Genomic DNA, 22,945 nt, shown 5'->3' with positions numbered 1-22,945 from the left:
TACCTCTTTTCCCGGCAACGGTTTGGTGGAAATCGCCCACTTTGTCACTAAATGGTGTTTTTGTTCTTTTGATCCCGTGAGGTGGGATCGGTTAGTCAGGTCGAGTAACGGAGGATGAGAGGGGGTCGTTGGTAAGGCGTCGTCAATATCTGAATAAAAGACACCATTAACAGATCAATTCGTAATTACGTAATAACGTAATCAGTTCGTAATTTGTAAAGAAAAGTTACTTTTCATAGATGAGGTTTCTACTCAAGAAATATCGCTGAGAGAAGCAGTTACAGCTAATTCGAAAAGTGGAGGGTAAGGCTATACAGTAGACCCCTCCTATAACACTGTAGATAATTCCGTGTTATACGAATTCCATGTTGTACGAGTCACTTAGATTTTACAAATACGTGTGCCGGGCTGTGAACAGCTCACGTATTTGTAAAATCTAAGTGACTCGTACAACATGGAATTCATATAACACGGAATTATCTACAGTGTTATAGGGTGGTCGACTGTACATGCTGTCATTGCAAAAAGAGGTGTTCCACGAATAAATGCAAGTGTAAAAGCAAGGGACTCAAAGTGCCATAACAGTTTAAGTTATAGCAATAAATATGATTGTACAACGTCAATCACATAATTTATGTGTAAGTTTATTATTGTATTATTTTCTTTAATGATTTAGAACGTACTGTTCATTTTAGGTTCAACAGTTTTTTACATGTGCTGTTACTTAAGCTTTCTCCTATTTTGACATATTAAAAAGTTGCATTTTTATCTTAATGAAATAAAAATATTTTTATTCAACATTCACCATCAGTGCATGCCGAATGTCGACATTTGCCGGTGTAAGTGAGAAATAATGATATTTAGCAAATATTTCGTACATACACGAAACGACTGTGTGAGTGCTGACATTCACCGGAGAACGTTGACATTCGCCAGATATCGGTCATTCACAGTAACATATGCACAATATTTTGTTTTTATCTCTCATAATCTAATCTTACTAAATTAAATATCTAATAAATTAAACTTTGAGCACAATGATAACAACACAATAGAATAAACCCGCTATTAAATCGTTGTTATAATTCCGTTTATTTAAGTATGGAAGTACCAAAAGAATGGACATTAAAAAATTCATTACATTCACTACTTATTGCAGTAATTCTTATCTATCTCATTCGTTGGCTATTAAGAAAAAATAAAAATTATCCTCCCGGTCCTATTGGATTGCCAATTGTTGGATACTTACCGTTTTTAAGTAAAGATGCTCATGAAAAATTATGTAAACTACAGAAAATATACGGAGGAATATTCGGGTGAGTTCCTATAATTATTGTACAGTACGTTTGCCTTTTTAAAAAAACATTTAGACACGTTTATTTTCTTTTAGTTTCTATTTAGGTAGTAAATATACGGTTGTTCTAAATGGTTATTCTTCTGTGAAAGAAGGTTTAAATAATCCAAATCTTCTCTCTCGACCCCCAAATTTACCACTCGACGTTTTAAATGAATTTGATTCAACGAAAAGTAAGTTAAATAATAAACTGCGTAATTTTTCTGTAACTCGAATAATTTTTAAGCGGGTGAAACGTTTTTATAGCTGGATTCGGTGGTAAGTATTGGATAGAGCAACGTCGGTTCATGTTACACGTATTACGTGATCTCGGATTCGGCAAAAACAAAATGGAGGGATATATTACGGTAAGAGATATATAGTAAATGTAAATTTTATTTCTTAAGAAATTGCTAACTGTGTAAATATCCAGGAAGAACTATCACACTTTATCAACGAGTTGAAAGCTTTAAACGGCAAACCTTGTATACCGAAAGAATTGACGATTCCGAGTGTATCCAATGTAATTTGTTCTTTGATATTCGGTAGAAGATTAGAATATAATTCACCGGAGAGGAAATTGCTTGATCAAAGCCTGAGTGACATTTCGAAAGTTCTAACTCAAACGTCAATCCAAGTGTATATGCCATGGTTAAAACCCATCGTAATGTCAACGAACTTCTTTAATTCCAAAAAGGGTTTCGAGGCAGCCAAGAAAATAAGTACTTTTGAAGAGTATGACTTTTAAAAATTATATTTTAATTCTCTGAATATTAAACTTTAAAATACCATTTTCTAATATTTTTCTGTGTTTTGATTTTCTCAGAATAGAAATTGATAATCACGAAAAGACTTTGGATGTTAATAATATTCGAGATTACATCGATGGATACTTAATCGAATTGAAGAAAAGAAAAGAAGATTCCAAGTCTTACTTTAACAGTAATATAATTATATTTATTTTATTAATACGATATAATATGAAGAAAAATTGCATAATAAACGACTTATCATAAATATTATAAACTATAATTTGCACATGTCGATAAAGAAATATTCCATTCAAAAAGTGTAGACCTATAAATTCCCATTGGCATTCGTCTGTTTTTCTCTCTGTATATCCTTCCTTGATCTCGAGAACGGAGTTAGATAGATGAAACTCGAGACAAGATATGGAAACCTTAGGGAAAGGAGGCCCCGATTAATTATATAAGATGTTAAGATTTAAACAGGTAGACACGTTATTTTAATTCGAAGTTTTCTCCTGAACGCAGTTAGATAGATAACCGCCATAACTTCATTGTTAAAATGTAAAGTGTGATGCACAGGGGCAAGACACTACTAAACTTAAGAGCATTGTAACAACATCACAATAAACACATCGATATTTTGTTCTTAAATTGAAAAGTGTGTTCGAAATTTTTTTCAAAAACAAAGAAAATATTTCTAGATAAGATCTATGAAATAAGTTTTTCAATTAGGAATAAACAAAATACCAGTCTGTTATCCTCAGATGTAGTTTATTACGACAATAAAGACTTTCGTAAATTGTTTTAGAACTTATTTTTACATTAGATCACTACAACTGGAAGGCTATTGAATTGCAGAAAACATTTTTCATTGTAATAAGATACACCTTAAGATAAAATTTTACGTTTTCGTTTATGAAAAAGTACATTATCATTCGCTTGTTGTAATTATTTTGAGAGTGTCCAGAAGTGGTCGAGTGGGTAAAACCACTAAACATTGGAAGTTAGCTGCGAGTTCACACGATGTTTCCTGGGTTTTCTTCACGAATGTAACACCTAAATAGGGGTCACTTTTCCATAGAAAGTTCTCCTGACAGACACCACCTTGATAGATAGCTCTTGTTTTATATTGCCTTATCCTATCAATACAATCTAATTGCTTTGTGGCTCATTTATATTAATTAATGACTAAATAAACAAGGTTTTTTCAAATGGAGAGGATAGGAAATTACGAGTCGTTATTCTCAGACAACTTGTCAAAAAAAGCATCGTGTCAATGCTTTTTCTATCTTCATTGAGTAAATTATCATTTTTTAATAATAATGGATGGAGTGCAATTTAAAATAATTTACTTCTAGGAAGTATGATGAAGCAAACTTTACAACTCCTGTTGGTTGCTGGGAGTAGAACAGTACACGAAACATTAAATTGGGCTTTTCTTATTATGGCTAAATACCAAGATGTTCAAAAACGCGTACAACAGGAAATCGATGACGTAATTGGAAGAATTCGACAACTAACATGGGCCGATCACGTAAATCTTCCCTACACGCAAGCTGTAATTTACGAAATTCAACGATGGAGAACACTTGTAGCACTTAATTTGATGAGACAGTAATATTTTTCTCTATAATATTTTAATGAAAATTAAATATTAAAATTAATATTAGGAAATTTTAGTTGTATAGAAGAAACTACAATACAAGGACTATCAATCCCTAAAGGAAGTATCGTGATTGCTAATATATGGTCTGTACATAACGATAAAGATTACTGGAAGGATCCCGAAATATTTCGTCCAGAAAGATTTCTAGATGCAACAGGAAAGAAAGTGATTCGTCATGAGTTATATATACCTTTTTCATTAGGTATGTTTACCCGTTTTTATTAGTTGATTGAAGCGAAACGTCGTAAAATGCAAAAAAAAAAAAAAAAAATTAAGGGTTTTTGTTTTCTGTATGTATGGATGTTAGTGTGTACAGGCACGATTTTGCTCACCTAATTTAAAGATTAATGACTTCTGTGCTTTTTGCCGAAAATTTCTGAAATTTTGCAGCGAGGTTTGCGTATTATGTGGATTATATTTTGGTGGTTAAAAATAGAGGGGGTCACATGCTATATTTAAAGTGGGGTCGGACTTAATAAAAATTTTATTAGTTATTAGAATTTACATTAAAAAATAAAAAGTAAACTCGTCTCTACCCTCACAATTAAGCATTTTTCCATTAATTATATATAAAGTTCTTAAAATAAAATATTCTAACACATGGTTCCACACGCAATTTTGAAAATTGTAATCGGAAAAATTACTCTATTCGTTGTTGGATTTTACATCGTTTTTCTTGCAATAGTATTAAAAATCACACAAAGCTTTTAATACATTTTTAAAAAATTAGAAAAAAAATATATCCCTAATACGAATGAAAATCGATAATTTGGTTACAATCAGACATTTGCTGAAAAATGAAAAAAAAAAAAAAATTGTAACATACAATGCTTATTTTTCACCAAAATCCCTATAAATATTTAGACAGTTGTCTGAAAGTTTATAGGGATTTTGACTTGCTAATTTCTAATTAACAGTCAAAATCCTAATTCACTTCACTTGCTAGTTTCTGAAAAATTGCTACATAAAAATCTTTTGATGCTATCAGAGTCACTGAAATAAATGTTTTTGAATGTCTTCATTAATTAAAATACGCTCTTTACGCAAGTTTTCTTTTAAACGTCCGTAAACGTGATCATTTAGCACATATTTGACATCCAGCGCAACCCAACAAAATAATTTAAACAATTCTAAATCAATACAATGATTCTGAATTATTTAATATATATAATTTTCATCAGCCATAAAATTCGAATATTTCTAAATATATATTACCGTAATTTAATTATTACAGTTCACAGTATGAAAGTTACAATATAAACAATGCGAATTCACAGTGTGAAAGTTACAATAAAAGCAATGAGGATTCACAGTGTGAAAGCTACAATAGAAACAATGCGGATGGTTCATCTTCAATAGATGGATTAAATTTCAGCAGTCTTTTAGAATCCATCAATGTAATATATAGTTCAAGTTGTTTGTATGATAAAGAATTTGAAAGTCATCTCCAACAAGGATCAGGTATTGAAGAAAACTATGCTAAAAACCACGGAGAATCAAGCAATGAACTCGTGACTCCTACAAGAGAGTTGGAAAATATAGATAAACAAACAAATGAAACTTATCCTATATTAAATAAAAACAAAATACGAACAGAAGTTATGAATATATGCGAGGAGGGAACAAAAACTCAAGAGTCTGTAGTAGGTAAAAGAATTTCAAGTGGAGATTTAGATTTAAATCTTTCAAAATATGCAAACAATGAAAAACCTGTTTGATAAATAATATTATTCTCTCAACAAACAAAAGAAAACACGTTAATCCCGGATGAAGAATTTGAATTGAAACTAAAGGAAAAAGTAATTAATTTAACGTATTTTAGTTATTTATAAATACAGCAGAATCTTATTTTATGCGAGGTTGATATACGAAAATTTTTGTTTTCGTGGATAACGAACGTTTAGAATAACATTTTGATGCATGAGAGTAATTCTGACTATTAATGCACAAGCTTACTATTTTTATTATGAAATTCATTGTATAGAAAAATTAATAGTTATATAAGTCAAAAGCATAGAAAATGTCTTGTGTTTACAGTATGCGAGTTGTATAAAAACAGAAACTCTTGACATTACCTAATGAAACCGAAACCACAACGTGAGAATGGCTTCTGATGGTCCCTCGCGTAAAACAGGATATAATGTAAATAATTATTATTTTTATAATTTCATAAAATAATATAAATAAATCAATAATAAATTAAAACATGTTTTTTAGTTCCATCTACAGCAGCAACAATGAACCATCATAATTATTCAAAGATGTACTTTATGAAGAATCGTCTAACTTTCAAAGGAATCTTTAAACACTAGCAATAAAAAATTTACATAAAATTAATATTTAGTTATGTTACGAAGTAACTTTCTTCATTACTTACACGAAATTTTAACTAGAAATTAAACAATTATAAACAGAATACGATTTTGATCTGATATTTTAATATATAATATTTAATTACACCACTTATTAATACTGAATACTGTCGTATAAAATAACATTTGAATTTAATTTTAATGTAACATTATCTGTGTTACGTTAACTGTAGAAACGAAATAATGAAAATATTAAATAATTTTTTTATTAAAGTTTAAAGTGTAACGGTGTAATTGGAATTGTACTTTTGTTATTTTAATCATTCTATGTTGTCTTATTGGGCTGCAATTTGAAAAACTTGTAGTTCTATAAATTTTTAAGACTTTTTTTGTATTTTAAATTCTTCCCGCTCTCTGAGGCCCATCCAGACTGACCAAGAGGGGCCCACCAGTGTTCACTGAACAACTGATTTTAAAACATTTTTGTAAATAACCCATAGAATGAACGTCAAAATTCTNATGATTTAGAACGTACTGTTCATTTTAGGTTCAACAGTTTTTTACATGTGCTGTTACTTAAGCTTTCTCCTATTTTGACATATTAAAAAGTTGCATTTTTATCTTAATGAAATAAAAATATTTTTATTCAACATTCACCATCAGTGCATGCCGAATGTCGACATTTGCCGGTGTAAGTGAGAAATGATATTTAGCAAATATTTCGTACATACACGAAACGACTGTGTGAATGCTGACATTCACCGGAGAACGTTGACATTCGCCAGATATCGGTCATTCACAGTAACATATGCACAATATTTTGTTTTTATCTCTCATAATCTAATCTTACTAAATTAAATATCTAATAAATTAAACTTTGAGCACAATGATAACAACACAATAGAATAAACCCGCTATTAAATCGTTGTTATAATTCCGTTTATTTAAGTATGGAAGTACCAAAAGAATGGACATTAAAAAATTCATTACATTCACTACTTATTGCAGTAATTCTTATCTATCTCATTCGTTGGCTATTAAGAAAAAATAAAAATTATCCTCCCGGTCCTATTGGATTGCCAATTGTTGGATACTTACCGTTTTTAAGTAAAGATGCTCATGAAAAATTATGTAAACTACAGAAAATATACGGAGGAATATTCGGGTGAGTTCCTATAATTATTGTACAGTACGTTTGCCTTTTTAAAAAAACATTTAGACACGTTTATTTTCTTTTAGTTTCTATTTAGGTAGTAAATATACGGTTGTTCTAAATGATTATTCTTCCGTGAAAGAAGGTTTAAATAATCCAAATCTTCTCTCTCGACCCCCAAATTTACCACTCGATGTTTTAAATGAATTTGATTCGACGAAAAGTAAGTTAATTAATAAACTGCGTATTTTTTCTGTTACTCGAATAATTTTTAAGCGGGTGAAACGTTTTTATAGCTGGATTCGGTGGTAAGTATTGGATAGAGCAACGTCGGTTCATGTTACACGTATTACGTGATCTCGGATTCGGCAAAAACAAAATGGAGGGATATATTACGGTAAGAGATATATAGTAAATGTAAATTTTATTTCTTAAGAAATTGCTAACTGTGTAAATATCCAGGAAGAACTATCACACTTTATCAACGAGTTGAAAGCTTTAAACGGCAAACCTTGTATATCGAAAGAATTGACGATTCCGAGTGTATCAAATGTAATTTGTTCTTTGATATTCGGTAGAAGATTAGAATATAATTCACCGGAAAGGAAATTGCTAGTATTTCTCTTTTTTTCTAGTGTAATGCAACAATTTTCGATTAAATCGTTTGAGGAAAACGTTGACTTGGAAGGAATATTAGAACTCCCTTACGTATCAAAAAATCAAAAATTATACTTTTTATCGAGATAAAAATAATACTGAATGAATAAACAGAAATAAAAATTTCTTATTAACATTTAATTTATTAGAAATATCTAATATTTCTAATTAGGTAAGATTTTTAGTTAAGATTCTTAGTATTTCGGCTTCTCTGAAGATAAATTAGAGAAACAAATATTAGAGATGNAGGAAAACGTTGACTTGGAAGGAATATTAGAACTCCCTTACGTATCAAAAAATCAAAAATTATACTTTTTATCGAGATAAAAATAATACTGAATGAATAAACAGAAATAAAAATTTCTTATTAACATTTAATTTATTACAAATATCTAATATTTCTAATTAGGTAAGATTTTTAGTTAAGATTCTTAGTATTTCGGCTTCTCTGAAGATAAATTAAAGAAACAAATACTAGAGATGAAGTGGGAATATTATATTTCTGAATAATAATAATTACGTTCATTCATATGTACTGTATAAAACCCGTTTTCTTAAAATCAACATTAAAATAAAGAAAGTATTTTCAGAAACTTAATTAATTAACTTTATGTTCTTAAATTTTCTAATTTTTTCTTTAATCACGTACAGTACTTATATTAACGGGTATTTGATAACTACAATAACATGAAATCCGTCAATTCGTAATTCTGAAAATTTAAAGAAATAAAATTTAAAATAAACGAGCACTTATTTAGTGTAATGTCGTCACAATACGGGGCTGCAATTTAATCATATTTTAAATTTATTTAATTTAAAACATACGCTCTCCACCTGAAATTAGTGTCTTTCCCCTGTACATTATACTTTCCTGCAATGAACGGAGTCGTGCCGGTCATCTATCTAAGTACTTTCAGGGGAAAATTTTTGAATTAAAATAACGTGATTTCCGGTTGGCAGCAGAAGTTTATAATTTCTAAATAATAATAAAAAAAATTAATAAAACCATTCAATATTGAAGTACCTTATATATCAAAATTCAATCGAAATAAACAAAAAATCGCTAAAATATTTGTTCACTTCAAGTGTATTAGAAAAAGAACGCATTCTTTTATTAGTTAACTAATCGAATCTTATTATTTACTTCATAAAAATATTAGTGGAATCAGGTTAAAATGAAAAATTCAGCGAAAACATTAAATAAAGGAATCTTTCAAAAGTAGTGGCATAAGAATACTGAAAGTAGATTCGACAGTAGGATTCAATATGTGAATACGGTTCACATTAGACACACTACAACTATAGAAAGTTTTGGTTGTAACCGTAATAATAAATCAAGAAAATAAGCATCGTCACAGAAAAATTCAGCAACGAGTTGCTTAACTTTTCCGGTCACATTTAGTGGCGACATCTGTTGTTATAAAATTATGTATAAAATGTAGTGGCATAAGAATACTGAAAGTAGATTCGACAGTAGGATTCAATATGTGAATACGGTTCACATTAGACACACCACAACTATAGCAAGTTTTGGTTGTCACCGTAATAATAAATCAAGAAAATAAGCATCGTCACAGAAAAATTCAGCAACGAGTTGCTTAACTTTTCCGGTCACATTTGGTGGCGAAATCTGTTGTTATATTTTAATTTAAAAAATTTTTATATTTATAACTATTATAAAATGGCAAAAAGTTTAATTTTGAGGGTAAGGGTAAATTTTATAAGAAAATTGTAAATGCTAATAATCAGTAAAATCGTCACCCTACTGGAGATACACACCACCCCCTTTATCTCCCCACCCTTTCGACCGTTAATCACCAAAATTTAATAGGATCGATTCCCCTTAATAAAAAACCTCCCTTCAAACTTTCAGAAATTTTCGACACAAAGCACAGGAGTTATTAGGCTTCAAACTGGGTGAACAAAATCGTGCTCCCCTACACACTAACATCCTTACATAGAAATAAAACCGCCGAATTTTTTTGCATTTGTTGACCTTTCAGTGTTCCTCAAGTCTTAAAATGTAAAAATCTGGGAGATCGTTTTTTTTAACTATACTTTACATGTTTACATATTAATTCCTATCATAGAGCTCTCTATGGTAGGAATTAATATGAGAGCTTTTACTTGAAATATTCAAATTCAATACAATGGCGACATAAAATAGATTCGTCCTTAATACTATTACATTGCATTTGAATATTGCAAGTAAATTTTAAGCTTCTGTATTTAACACTCCCAAAAATAAATCCCGCAATTTTAAATTCATCAGTTATTGTATATTATCTAATCTAATAATTATTAAATAGATATTATTAGATATATAACCTAATCTAATCTTATAACATACAGTTTCTTATCATATTATTAGATTACGACCTTAAAACGACTTTCAAAACAATTTAATTTATCAATGTAAGAGTACTCCCACTTACATAGTTAAAAGGTACGATCTAATAACAGAGTGGTAACGCTACTATATGTAACTGAGAGGTAAGTAATCGGAGAATGATTTACCCCATATCAAATGCTAAAAGTGTTAATCCTCTACTTTGAGACACATTTTCATGCGTTTTACCATGTTTGCTGATGTCTATCTCAACAAGCTCGTGTCGATATTGTTTATTTCGTCGTAAACTTTAGGTGGAGTGATTGAGTGGTTCGTGATCCGTTTTTGACCATAAACCTTCTGTTTAAGAATAGACACAGAAAAAGAAATGAGCTGGCGTCAAGTCTGGGACTCATCAACATCTTCGTGAACGATAAAGATGTTGATAACACCAGACTTGATGGTTTTTAGAGATAACATCTATCCCCAAAATCCCGTTAATGAGTGTCATTGGAGGTGTAGCAGGTGGCACCGTTAATAATTGCGTAATCTGGTAATTTGATACAACTTAAGAAAAAAGCGTCATTTTCGGTGATTTTTAAAAAATACACTGCAAATGAGTATATTACAATTTATTTTTAATTTCTTCTAATTTCGCCAGTTTAGAAAATGTTCATTGCATGCTACCTTTATCTAATACAGTAGTTTACGTTACTACGTATATCCCCGAGACCTCGTAAATTCCAATCACGCGAAGATAAGCAGTTAAATTCATATACAATAATAATATTTCTTTGATAACGTAAACTAAAAATTTAAACTGTTTTCCTTTTCTCATAAAATGTTGGAGTTTTTTTAATGCCGTTTTATAATAATGCGCATTTTCCAATTTATTTGATGTTAAACATCGTAAAATAACATTAAAAACAATATTAATCACTCTGGTGAAAGTTCGGGCTTTCGTTTATTAATGTAATCCCGAAACAATCTGATAAAACGGGAATATCGGTTCTTATCGGTAAAATTTTGTATGGTATTATTTCTGAAGAACTATAATTAATCCTCGCTTGATAATTATAATGAACTTTTAAGTAATACAGAATATCATGATGCATTCCATTTGTATTACTTAAAAGAAATTAAAACTTGGATAAAAATTTACAGGTTGCGACGTTGAATCACAATGGAAGCACTGACAGAATGGGCACAGAAGAATATTCTGATATCCACTCTGGTTTTAGCAGTAACTGTTGCCTACATTACTCATTATATTTTATATCGAAATCGGAAACGAAATTTTCCTCCCGGACCTATAGGATTACCAATTGTCGGTTATTTACCATTCATTCGAAAAGATGCGCCACAAAAGTTCAATCGGTTACGCGATAAATACGGTGGAATATTTAGGTATGACGAATGATCTTTCTTTTTAATTAATATATTAATTCTTGACCTGATTAACGAATAGGCTATTTTGTTATGTAGTGTTTATTTAGGTAGTCGATACACAATTGTTTTGACTAATTATTCTTCCATAAAAGAAGGTTTAAACAATTCGTTTATGCTTGCTCGTCCTCCCCAGATGGTATTTGATATATTTTTAAAAACAAAATATAACAAAGGCAAGTTATATTCGAAAATGCTAAATGTCATATATAGTGAAAATATTTGAAAATGTCTATTAATCATAGCTGGATTTGGAGGAAAACGATGGTTGGAACAACGTCGATTTGTATTTCATACACTTCGAGAGCTTGGATTTGGAAGAAGAGGAATGGAAGAATTTATTACGGTAAAAATCTATTTCAGTCCGTTAATTTTATTAATATTTATAAAATTAAAATTTTCAGGAAGAAATCTCTTTTGTCATCAAAAAAATTCAAACTCTAAAAGGAAAACCACTTCGAGCTGTTGATATACTAACTCCCAGTATATCAAATGTAGTATGTTTTTTGTTATTTGGAAAAAGATTGGAGTATGATTCTCCCGAAAGAAAATTACTCGACGAGAGCCTAAATGTTGTTACAAAGTTTTTCGGTCAATCTTCTATTCAAATGTTCATTCCTTGGTTGAAATCGTTTATGTATTATTCGGGTATCTTTAATTTTAACAAAGCAATTGCCGCTGCATCCAACATAACGACATTTATAAAGTATGTATTTTTTAATAATATAAAATTTTGCAACAATTAATTTATGCTCAATACACACTTAAGATATGATATATTGTTTTTAGGAAAGAAGTTAAAGAACACGAAAAGACTTTGGATATCAATTGTATTAGAGACTACATCGACGGATATTTAATTGAATTAAAGAAAGAAAAGGATAACATCAATTCTTATTTTGATAGTAAGTGTTTTTTTTTACTAAAGAGGTGTAGTCAATGCATACTGTATTATTACTGTTTATCCTAAAATCCTGACTGAAAATTTCTTGCTTAGCGGAAATGCTACTTCAAAGTGTAATAGGATTATTTGGTGCTGGAAGCGCAACTGTTCAAGAAAGCTTATCATGGGCATTTCTCATTATGGCAAAATATCAAAATATTCAGAATCGTGTTCAACAAGAAATAGATGATAACATAGGAGGACATCGTCGGCCCACCTGGGGAGACCGTCTTAAACTTCCTTTTACTCAAGCTGTTATTTATGAAATGCAACGATGGAGAACTATTATTCCGTTGAATATTCTTAGATGGTGTGTAATATATTTTCTTCTCTAGAAAAATCTCTGAATTTTCTTTCTAAAAGTGATTAATTATACAGTTGTCAAGAAGACACAACACTGAAAGGTTACATCATACCAAAGGGAAGTATTGTTCTGGCAAATATCTGGTCTGCTCACAACGATAAAGTTTATTGGAAAGATCCCGAAGTGTTTCGTCCAGAAAGATTTTTAGACGAAACAGGAAGTAAACTTATTCAACACGATTATTTTATCCCTTTTTCGTTGGGTATGTTATTATTGTTTGTATCATTATTTATATTTTTTCGATGTTTTATAACTCGGAATAATTACAATAATTTTAACATTGCTTTTTACCTTATTATTCTCCCGAGTGAAGCTGGGAAATGATATATTATGTAAAGGTAATATAATAAGAAAAAAGTCTATATATACTTGAAGTCATAGACATATTCTTATTTTATTGAATCTCAATTAGTATCAATTAGAAAATGTTGCATTTATAAAAGAGATAAATGTTAAGAATTAACTATAAACGGTAGTTATGCCGCATTATTGGAATAACGCAAATTTACTTTTTAAATATAGCAAAAAGTAGATTCTAAAAATTTTATTAAAATTTGAATCCAGTAATTTCAATTTTCATTTTATATACTTGGGATATAAAAATTAAAACATCAATTTTTATTCGATAGGTAAAATGTCTTGTCCGGGAGAAACCTTGGCCAAAACAGAACTGTTTTTGTATTTTACAAATATTTTGCAGAATTTTACGATCAAACCACCAGAAGGAGCAATTTTAGATATGGAAGGAACACTTGGAATCGCTTACGCATCGAAACCTCAAAAGTTGTGCTTTTTGGAAAGAGAACACAACGAATTAACAATATAAATTCTAAATTACAGTATACCTAAATCCTGAAAACATTTCATTCATTTTTCTTTTATAATTGATTCAAAATTAGATTTCATTAATCACTACGCGTAGTTATTGTAAAAGTGAATAACTCATTCGGTTTGCGCGAGTTTCTGAACAAATATATAAAAATCAATAAATACTTCTTAATTTGATAATGTAGCTTTTTATTACCGTCAGTTCTAAATTAATAATTTTCTTATCTTGCTATTTATTTGATTTTTATAGAATGTGAAATGCAGTTTTATAATCAGGATAGGTGAATTACATAGTTAAAAATTTATCTTAAAGATACATGATATACTTCTTAAATCTAAAATACTTATTAAATGAATACATATTTTTACTTGATATGAAAAAGTTTTAGGTGGAAAGTATCAATGTTAGGCTAACAGAAGAATTATCAAGTCACACATAATATTGTGCATGAATAAATTTACGTAATTTATAACATTCAAATTAAACACAACTGAAAACACGTACATTCAATTTTAATTATTACAGAATCAAATTAGCAGGAATAATGGAATGGAAAATAATTCCATAACACGAACAAATGATCCAGAACAATTTCCTAATACGAAATTTATCTACTCGATATCGAATCCGGGCCCTCCTGTTTGCTGTAGACTGTAGCCATAACAAAAGGGGGTGTTAAATATCCTTGAAATTCGTAGAAAAATAAACTTCAAATATGATCCTGCTCCATTTCTCTGTATGATTTCGAATATTAATTTTGTTTCCTTTAAGCTTTATACACTCACCACTTCCGAGGAAACCATTATAATTACAAATTCTGAGGTTTTGTAGCACCATATTGTTAATCGAGTTGTATTATAAGAGTTATTCATGTATCCAAATCCCAATTTTAATGAAGATGAACGATCCTTGCAATTCAAATTCATATAGTTGGATACCACAGTTAAAAACAAACACTGAAATTATTAGTTTTATAATAAAATGTATTAGAATGTTAAATCCAACAATATTTGGCCATTTTCATCGCAATTTTCCACACCACCTGAAGTTCTGATTAGAAGAAATGCAAGAGATTGTGTGACGTATTCAAAGATATACTAGAAAATTGATTTTAAAATATTTATGTCACGTTTATATTTATAAACTTAAAAATGTGCTTTATTGGAGGTGGCAGCTTATATCAAAGTGATACATCACTAACATACTAGAGGTAAGTTAGAGTTAGTTCAAGGTTATTAATGAACTCCAATAAAGCAAATTTTTGAGTTTTGCAGCTGAAATTTCATTTATTATGTATACAAAACGATAAATTTGAATTTACTTACACTTAAGATTGACTTCTTGCAGAAGAAAAAGAAATTTTTACTTTTGAATCCAATGTTTCTTTTCACAATATATAATAATATTAAAGACTACAAAACAGGAGAAAATCTTCATAAANAAGCAAAAAAAAAAAAAATAGCTTTAATGAGTGTTAAACACAACTATATCAGAGTTAACTGAAATTACAGAAGTGTAAAACTTCGTCCTGTACAGGGAAATCAACAGAAATCGAATGGCTAACGCTGTACAGATGGAAAAGAAAGTACAAATCACCCTTCTTGATCAGCGATTATAATTGGCTGGTTTTGCCAGAATTTCAAATAAAGTCAAACCTCGGTTTTCGAACATAATTCGTTCCTAAAAATTTGTTCTAAAACCGAAACAAACTTTCCCATAAGAAACAATATAAAATGGATTAATCCATTCCTAACCCCCAAAATAAAACCTTTTTTTTTACTTTTTAAAGCTGTATTTCATGTATAAAATGCTTCCAAATGCAAGGTAATATTGAATGTAATATAATACTGTATTATATATATATTAAATTTTTGTTATTCAATTTGACTTTAGCACCTTCAAACACGAATTCTTGGATACCATTTATATTAAGTGAATATGAATTAACGCGATTTTTATTATTTTAATTCTCAGTTGTAAAATATATACCTTAAATTTATAGTCTTACATGTTTGTTTATATATATATATTTAATCCATTATATAATTATTGTTTTACAGGTAAAATGTCTTGTGTAGGAGAAAGTATGGCAAAACAAGAAGTATTTCTCTTTTTTTCTAGTGTAATGCAAAAATTTTCGATTAAATCGTTTGAGGAAAACGTTGACTTGGAAGGAATATTAGAACTCCCTTACGTATCAAAAAATCAAAAATTATACTTTTTATCGAGATAAAAATAATACTGAATGAATAAACAGAAATAAAAATTTCTTATTAACATTTAATTTATTAGAAATATCTAATATTTCTAATTAGGTAAGATTTTTAGTTAAGATTCTTAGTATTTCGGCTTCTCTGAAGATAAATTAGAGAAACAAATATTAGAGATGAAGTGGGAATATTATATTTCTGAATAATAATAATTAAGTTCATTCATATGTACTGTATAAAACCAGTTTTCTTAAAATCAACATTAAAATAAAGAAAGTATTTTCAGAAACTTAATTAATTAACTTTATGTTCTTAAATTTTCTAATTTTTTCTTTAATCACGTACAGTACTTATATTAACGGGTATTTGATAACTACAATAACATGAAATCCGTCAATTCGTAATTCTGAAAATTTAAAGAAATAAAATTTAAAATAAACGAGCACTTATTTAGTGTAATGTCGTCACAATACGGGGCTGCAATTTAATCATATTTTAAATTTATTTAATTTAAAACATACGCTCTCCACCTGAAATTAGTGTCTTTCCCCTGTACATTATACTTTCCTGCAATGAACGGAGTCGTGCCGGTCATCTATCTAAGTACTTTCAGGGGAAAATTTTTGAATTAAAATAACGTGATTTCCGGTTGGCAGCAGAAGTTTATAATTTCTAAATAATAATAAAAAAAATTAATAAAACCATTCAATATTGAAGTACCTTATATATCAAAATTCAATCGAAATAAACAAAAAATCGCTAAAATATTTGTTCACTTCAAGTGTATTAGAAAAAGAACGCATTCTTTTATTAGTTAACTAATCGAATCTTATTATTTACTTCATAAAAATATTAGTGGAATCAGGTTAAAATGAAAAATTCAGCGAAAACATTAAATAAAGGAATCTTTCAAAAGTAGTGGCATAAGAATACTGAAAGTAGATTCGACAGTAGGATTCAATATGTGAATACGGTTCACATTAGACACACCACAACTATAGCAAGTTTTGGTTGTCACCGTAATAATAAATCAAGAAAATAAGCATCGTCACAGAAAAATTCAGCAACGAGTTGCTTAACTTTTCCGGTCACATTTGGTGGCGAAATCTGTTGTTATATTTTAATTTAAAAAATTTTTATATTTATAACTATTATAAAATGGCAAAAAGTTTAATTTTGAGGGTAAGGGTAAATTTTATAAGAAAATTGTAAATGCTAATAATCAGTAAAATCGTCACCCTACTGGAGATACACACCACCCCCTTTATCTCCCCACCCTTTCGACCGTTAATCACCAAAATTTAATAGGATCGATTCCCCTTAATAAAAAAAACCTCCCTTCAAACTTTCAGAAATTTTCGACACAAAGCACAGGAGTTATTAGGCTTCAAACTGGGTGAACAAAATCGTGCTCCCCTACACACTAACATCCTTACATAGAAATAAAACCGCCGAATTTTTTTGCATTTGTTGACCTTTCAGTGTTCCTCAAGTCTTAAAATGTAAAAATCTGGGAGATCGTTTTTTTAACTATACTTTACATGTTTACATATTAATTCCTATCATAGAGCTCTCTATGGTAGGAATTAATATGAGAGCTTTTACTTGAAATATTCAAATTCAATACAATGGCGACATAAAATAGATTCGTCCTTAATACTATTACATTGCATTTGAATATTGCAAGTAAATTTTAAGCTTCTGTATTTAACACTCCCAAAAATAAATCCCGCAATTTTAAATTCATCAGTTATTGTATATTATCTAATCTAATAATTATTAAATAGATATTATTAGATATATAACCTAATCTAATCTTATAACATACAGTTTCTTATCATATTATTAGATTACGACCTTAAAACGACTTTCAAAACAATTTAATTTATCAATATAAGAGTACTCCCACTTACATAGTTAAAAGGTACGATCTAATAACAGAGTGGTAACGCTACTATATGTAACTGAGAGGTAAGTAATCGGAGAATGATTTACCCCATATCAAATGCTAAAAGTGTTAATCCTCTACTTTGAGACACATTTTCATGCGTTTTACCATGTTTGCTGATGTCTATCTCAACAAGCTCGTGTCGATATTGTTTATTTCGTCGTAAACTTTAGGTGGAGTGATTGAGTGGTTCGTGATCCGTTTTTGACCATAAACCTTCTGTTTAAGAATAGACACAGAAAAAGAAATGAGCTGGCGTCAAGTCTGGGACTCATCAACATCTTCGTGAACGATAAAGATGTTGATAACACCAGACTTGATGGTTTTTAGAGATAACATCTATCCCCAAAATCCCGTTAATGAGTGTCATTGGAGGTGTAGCAGGTGGCACCGTTAATAATTGCGTAATCTGGTAATTTGATACAACTTAAGAAAAAAGCGTCATTTTCGGTGATTTTTAAAAAATACACTGCAAATGAGTATATTACAATTTATTTTTAATTTCTTCTAATTTCGCCAGTTTAGAAAATGTTCATTGCATGCTACCTTTATCTAATACAGTAGTTTACGTTACTACGTATATCCCCGAGACCTCGTAAATTCCAATCACGCGAAGATAAGCAGTTAAATTCATATACAATAATAATATTTCTTTGATAACGTAAACTAAAAATTTAAACTGTTTTCCTTTTCTCATAAAATGTTGGAGTTTTTTTAATGCCGTTTTATAATAATGCGCATTTTCCAATTTATTTGATGTTAAACATCGTAAAATAACATTAAAAACAATATTAATCACTCTGGTGAAAGTTCGGGCTTTCGTTTATTAATGTAATCCCGAAACAATCTGATAAAACGGGAATATCGGTTCTTATCGGTAAAATTTTGTATGGTATTATTTCTGAAGAACTATAATTAATCCTCGCTTGATAATTATAATGAACTTTTAAGTAATACAGAATATCATGATGCATTCCATTTGTATTACTTAAAAGAAATTAAAACTTGGATAAAAATTTACAGGTTGCGACGTTGAATCACAATGGAAGCACTGACAGAATGGGCACAGAAGAATATTCTGATATCCACTCTGGTTTTAGCAGTAACTGTTGCCTACATTACTCATTATATTTTATATCGAAATCGGAAACGAAATTTTCCTCCCGGACCTATAGGATTACCAATTGTCGGTTATTTACCATTCATTCGAAAAGATGCGCCACAAAAGTTCAATCGGTTACGCGATAAATACGGTGGAATATTTAGGTATGACGAATGATCTTTCTTTTTAATTAATATATTAATTCTTGACCTGATTAACGAATAGGCTATTTTGTTATGTAGTGTTTATTTAGGTAGTCGATACACAATTGTTTTGACTAATTATTCTTCCATAAAAGAAGGTTTAAACAATTCGTTTATGCTTGCTCGTCCTCCCCAGATGGTATTTGATATATTTTTAAAAACAAAATATAACAAAGGCAAGTTATATTCGAAAATGCTAAATGTCATATATAGTGAAAATATTTGAAAATGTCTATTAATCATAGCTGGATTTGGAGGAAAACGATGGTTGGAACAACGTCGATTTGTATTTCATACACTTCGAGAGCTTGGATTTGGAAGAAGAGGAATGGAAGAATTTATTACGGTAAAAATCTATTTCAGTCCGTTAATTTGATTAATATTTATAAAATTAAAATTTTCAGGAAGAAATCTCTTTTGTCATCAAAAAAATTCAAACTCTAAAAGGAAAACCACTTCGAGCTGTTGATATACTAACTCCCAGTATATCAAATGTAGTATGTTTTTTGTTATTTGGAAAAAGATTGGAGTATGATTCTCCCGAAAGAAAATTACTCGACGAGAGCCTAAATGTTGTTACAAAGTTTTTCGGTCAATCTTCTATTCAAATGTTCATTCCTTGGTTGAAATCGTTTATGTATTATTCGGGTATCTTTAATTTTAACAAAGCAATTGCCGCTGCATCCAACATAACGACATTTATAAAGTATGTATTTTTTAATAATATAAAATTTTGCAACAATTAATTTATGCTCAATACACACTTAAGATATGATATATTGTTTTTAGGAAAGAAGTTAAAGAACACGAAAAGACTTTGGATATCAATTGTATTAGAGACTACATCGACGGATATTTAATTGAATTAAAGAAAGAAAAGGATAACATCAATTCTTATTTTGATAGTAAGTGTTTTTTTTTACTAAAGAGGTGTAGTCAATGCATACTGTATTATTACTGTTTATCCTAAAATCCTGACTGAAAATTTCTTGCTTAGCGGAAATGCTACTTCAAAGTGTAATAGGATTATTTGGTGCTGGAAGCGCAACTGTTCAAGAAAGCTTATCATGGGCATTTCTCATTATGGCAAAATATCAAAATATTCAGAATCGTGTTCAACAAGAAATAGATGATAACATAGGAGGACATCGTCGGCCCACCTGGGGAGACCGTCTTAAACTTCCTTTTACTCAAGCTGTTATTTATGAAATGCAACGATGGAGAACTATTATTCCGTTGAATATTCTTAGATGGTGTGTAATATATTTTCTTCTCTAGAAAAATCTCTGAATTTTCTTTCTAAAAGTGATTAATTATACAGTTGTCAAGAAGACACAACACTGAAAGGTTACATCATACCAAAGGGAAGTATTGTTCTGGCAAATATCTGGTCTGCTCACAACGATAAAGTTTATTGGAAAGATCCCGAAGTGTTTCGTCCAGAAAGATTTTTAGACGAAACAGGAAGTAAACTTATTCAACACGATTATTTTATCCCTTTTTCGTTGGGTATGTTATTATTGTTTGTATCATTATTTATATTTTTTCGATGTTTTATAACTCGGAATAATTACAATAATTTTAACATTGCTTTTTACCTTATTATTCTCCCGAGTGAAGCTGGGAAATGATATATTATGTAAAGGTAATATAATAAGAAAAAAGTCTATATATACTTGAAGTCATAGACATATTCTTATTTTATTGAATCTCAATTAGTATCAATTAGAAAATGTTGCATTTATAAAAGAGATAAATGTTAAGAATTAACTATAAACGGTAGTTATGCCGCATTATTGGAATAACGCAAATTTACTTTTTAAATATAGCAAAAAGTAGATTCTAAAAATTTTATTAAAATTTGAATCCAGTAATTTCAATTTTCATTTTATATACTTGGGATATAAAAATTAAAACATCAATTTTTATTCGATAGGTAAAATGTCTTGTCCGGGAGAAACCTTGGCCAAAACAGAACTGTTTTTGTATTTTACAAATATTTTGCAGAATTTTACGATCAAACCACCAGAAGGAGCAATTTTAGATATGGAAGGAACACTTGGAATCGCTTACGCATCGAAACCTCAAAAGTTGTGCTTTTTGGAAAGAGAACACAACGAATTAACAATATAAATTCTAAATTACAGTATACCTAAATCCTGAAAACATTTCATTCATTTTTCTTTTATAATTGATTCAAAATTAGATTTCATTAATCACTACGCGTAGTTATTGTAAAAGTGAATAACTCATTCGGTTTGCGCGAGTTTCTGAACAAATATATAAAAATCAATAAATACTTCTTAATTTGATAATGTAGCTTTTTATTACCGTCAGTTATAAATTAATAATTTTCTTATCTTGCTATTTATTTGATTTTTATAGAATGTGAAATGCAGTTTTATAATCAGGATAGGTGAATTACATAGTTAAAAATTTATCTTAAAGATACATGATATACTTCTTAAATCTAAAATACTTATTAAATGAATACATATTTTTACTTGATATGAAAAAGTTTTAGGTGGAAAGTATCAATGTTAGGCTAACAGAAGAATTATCAAGTCACACATAATATTGTGCATGAATAAATTTACGTAATTTATAACATTCAAATTAAACACAACTGAAAACACGTACATTCAATTTTAATTATTACAGAATCAAATTAGCAGGAATAATGGAATGGAAAATAATTCCATAACACGAACAAATGATCCAGAACAATTTCCTAATACGAAATTTATCTACTCGATATCGAATCCGGGCCCTCCTGTTTGCTGTAGACTGTAGCCATAACAAAAGGGGGTGTTAAATATCCTTGAAATTCGTAGAAAAATAAACTTCAAATATGATCCTGCTCCATTTCTCTGTATGATTTCGAATATTAATTTTGTTTCCTTTAAGCTTTATACACTCACCACTTCCGAGGAAACCATTATAATTACAAATTCTGAGGTTTTGTAGCACCATATTGTTAATCGAGTCGTATTATAAGAGTTATTCATGTATCCAAATCCCAATTTTAATGAAGATGAACGATCCTTGCAATTCAAATTCATATAGTTGGATACCACAGTTAAAAACAAACACTGAAATTATTAGTTTTATAATAAAATTTATTAGAATGTTAAATCCAACAATATTTGGCCATTTTCATCGCAATTTTCCACACCACCTGAAGTTCTGATTAGAAGAAATGCAAGAGATTGTGTGACGTATTCAAAGATATACTAGAAAATTGATTTTAAAATATTTATGTCACGTTTATATTTATAAACTTAAAAATGTGCTTTATTGGAGGTGGCAGCTTATATCAAAGTGATACATCACTAACATACTAGAGGTAAGTTAGAGTTAGTTCAAGGTTATTAATGAACTCCAATAAAGCAAATTTTTGAGTTTTGCAGCTGAAATTTCATTTATTATGTATACAAAACGATAAATTTGAATTTACTTACACTTAAGATTGACTTCTTGCAGAAGAAAAAGAAATTTTTACTTTTGAATCCAATGTTTCTTTTCACAATATATAATAATATTAAAGACTACAAAACAGGAGAAAATCTTCATAAATATATTAAATGCATAATTTTAAAACAAGTTATAATTAATAATAATACATTCATATTGTACTGATCGTTCTGAAAATAAACGTCCATGATACAGAAATGAAATTCTTGAATCTAAGAAAAAAGGGA

The 22,945-nt window shown here is 29.4% G+C and overlaps 3 protein-coding genes across 3 annotated transcripts; all 3 read left to right on the top strand.

Annotated features, from left to right (window-relative positions):
* The first annotated feature begins 1,101 nt into the window (after positions 1-1,101).
* On the top strand, positions 1,102-6,060 carry LOC111641934 (cytochrome P450 2J6-like). The gene is made up of 8 exons (XM_023388188.1): positions 1,102-1,316; positions 1,391-1,449; positions 1,601-1,701; positions 1,767-2,068; positions 2,160-2,275; positions 3,441-3,696; positions 3,763-3,950; positions 5,966-6,060. Exons 1-8 carry the CDS (start codon positions 1,102-1,104, stop codon positions 6,058-6,060), a joined length of 1,332 nt encoding a protein of 443 aa, XP_023243956.1.
* Positions 6,061-6,978: 918 nt separating this feature from the next.
* Positions 6,979-8,333, top strand: LOC111641933 (cytochrome P450 18a1-like). Its single transcript, XM_023388187.1, has 5 exons — positions 6,979-7,225; positions 7,300-7,436; positions 7,495-7,610; positions 7,676-7,828; positions 8,280-8,333. Exons 1-5 carry the CDS (start codon positions 7,011-7,013, stop codon positions 8,331-8,333), a joined length of 675 nt encoding a protein of 224 aa, XP_023243955.1. The 5' UTR covers positions 6,979-7,010.
* A 1,958-nt stretch (positions 8,334-10,291) lies between these two features.
* On the top strand, positions 10,292-21,575 carry LOC111641932. The gene is given in 16 exon segments (XM_023388186.1): positions 10,292-10,363; positions 11,364-11,606; positions 11,685-11,821; positions 11,891-11,991; positions 12,050-12,351; positions 12,435-12,550; positions 12,643-12,898; positions 12,967-13,154; positions 13,582-13,775; positions 18,979-19,205; positions 19,284-19,590; positions 19,649-19,950; positions 20,034-20,149; positions 20,242-20,497; positions 20,566-20,753; positions 21,181-21,575. Coding segments are annotated over 15 exon segments (3,111 nt in total). The 5' UTR covers positions 10,292-10,363; positions 11,364-11,382; the 3' UTR covers positions 21,378-21,575.
* The last annotated feature ends 1,370 nt before the right edge of the window (positions 21,576-22,945 follow it).

The sequence above is a fragment of the Centruroides sculpturatus genome, unplaced genomic scaffold, assembly GCF_000671375.1.
Source record: "Centruroides sculpturatus isolate CEXI.00-Female unplaced genomic scaffold, Cexi_2.0 scaffold1126, whole genome shotgun sequence".
Classification (NCBI taxonomy): Eukaryota; Metazoa; Arthropoda; class Arachnida; order Scorpiones; family Buthidae; genus Centruroides; species Centruroides sculpturatus.
This window is presented reverse-complemented; position numbering and strand designations above follow the sequence as displayed.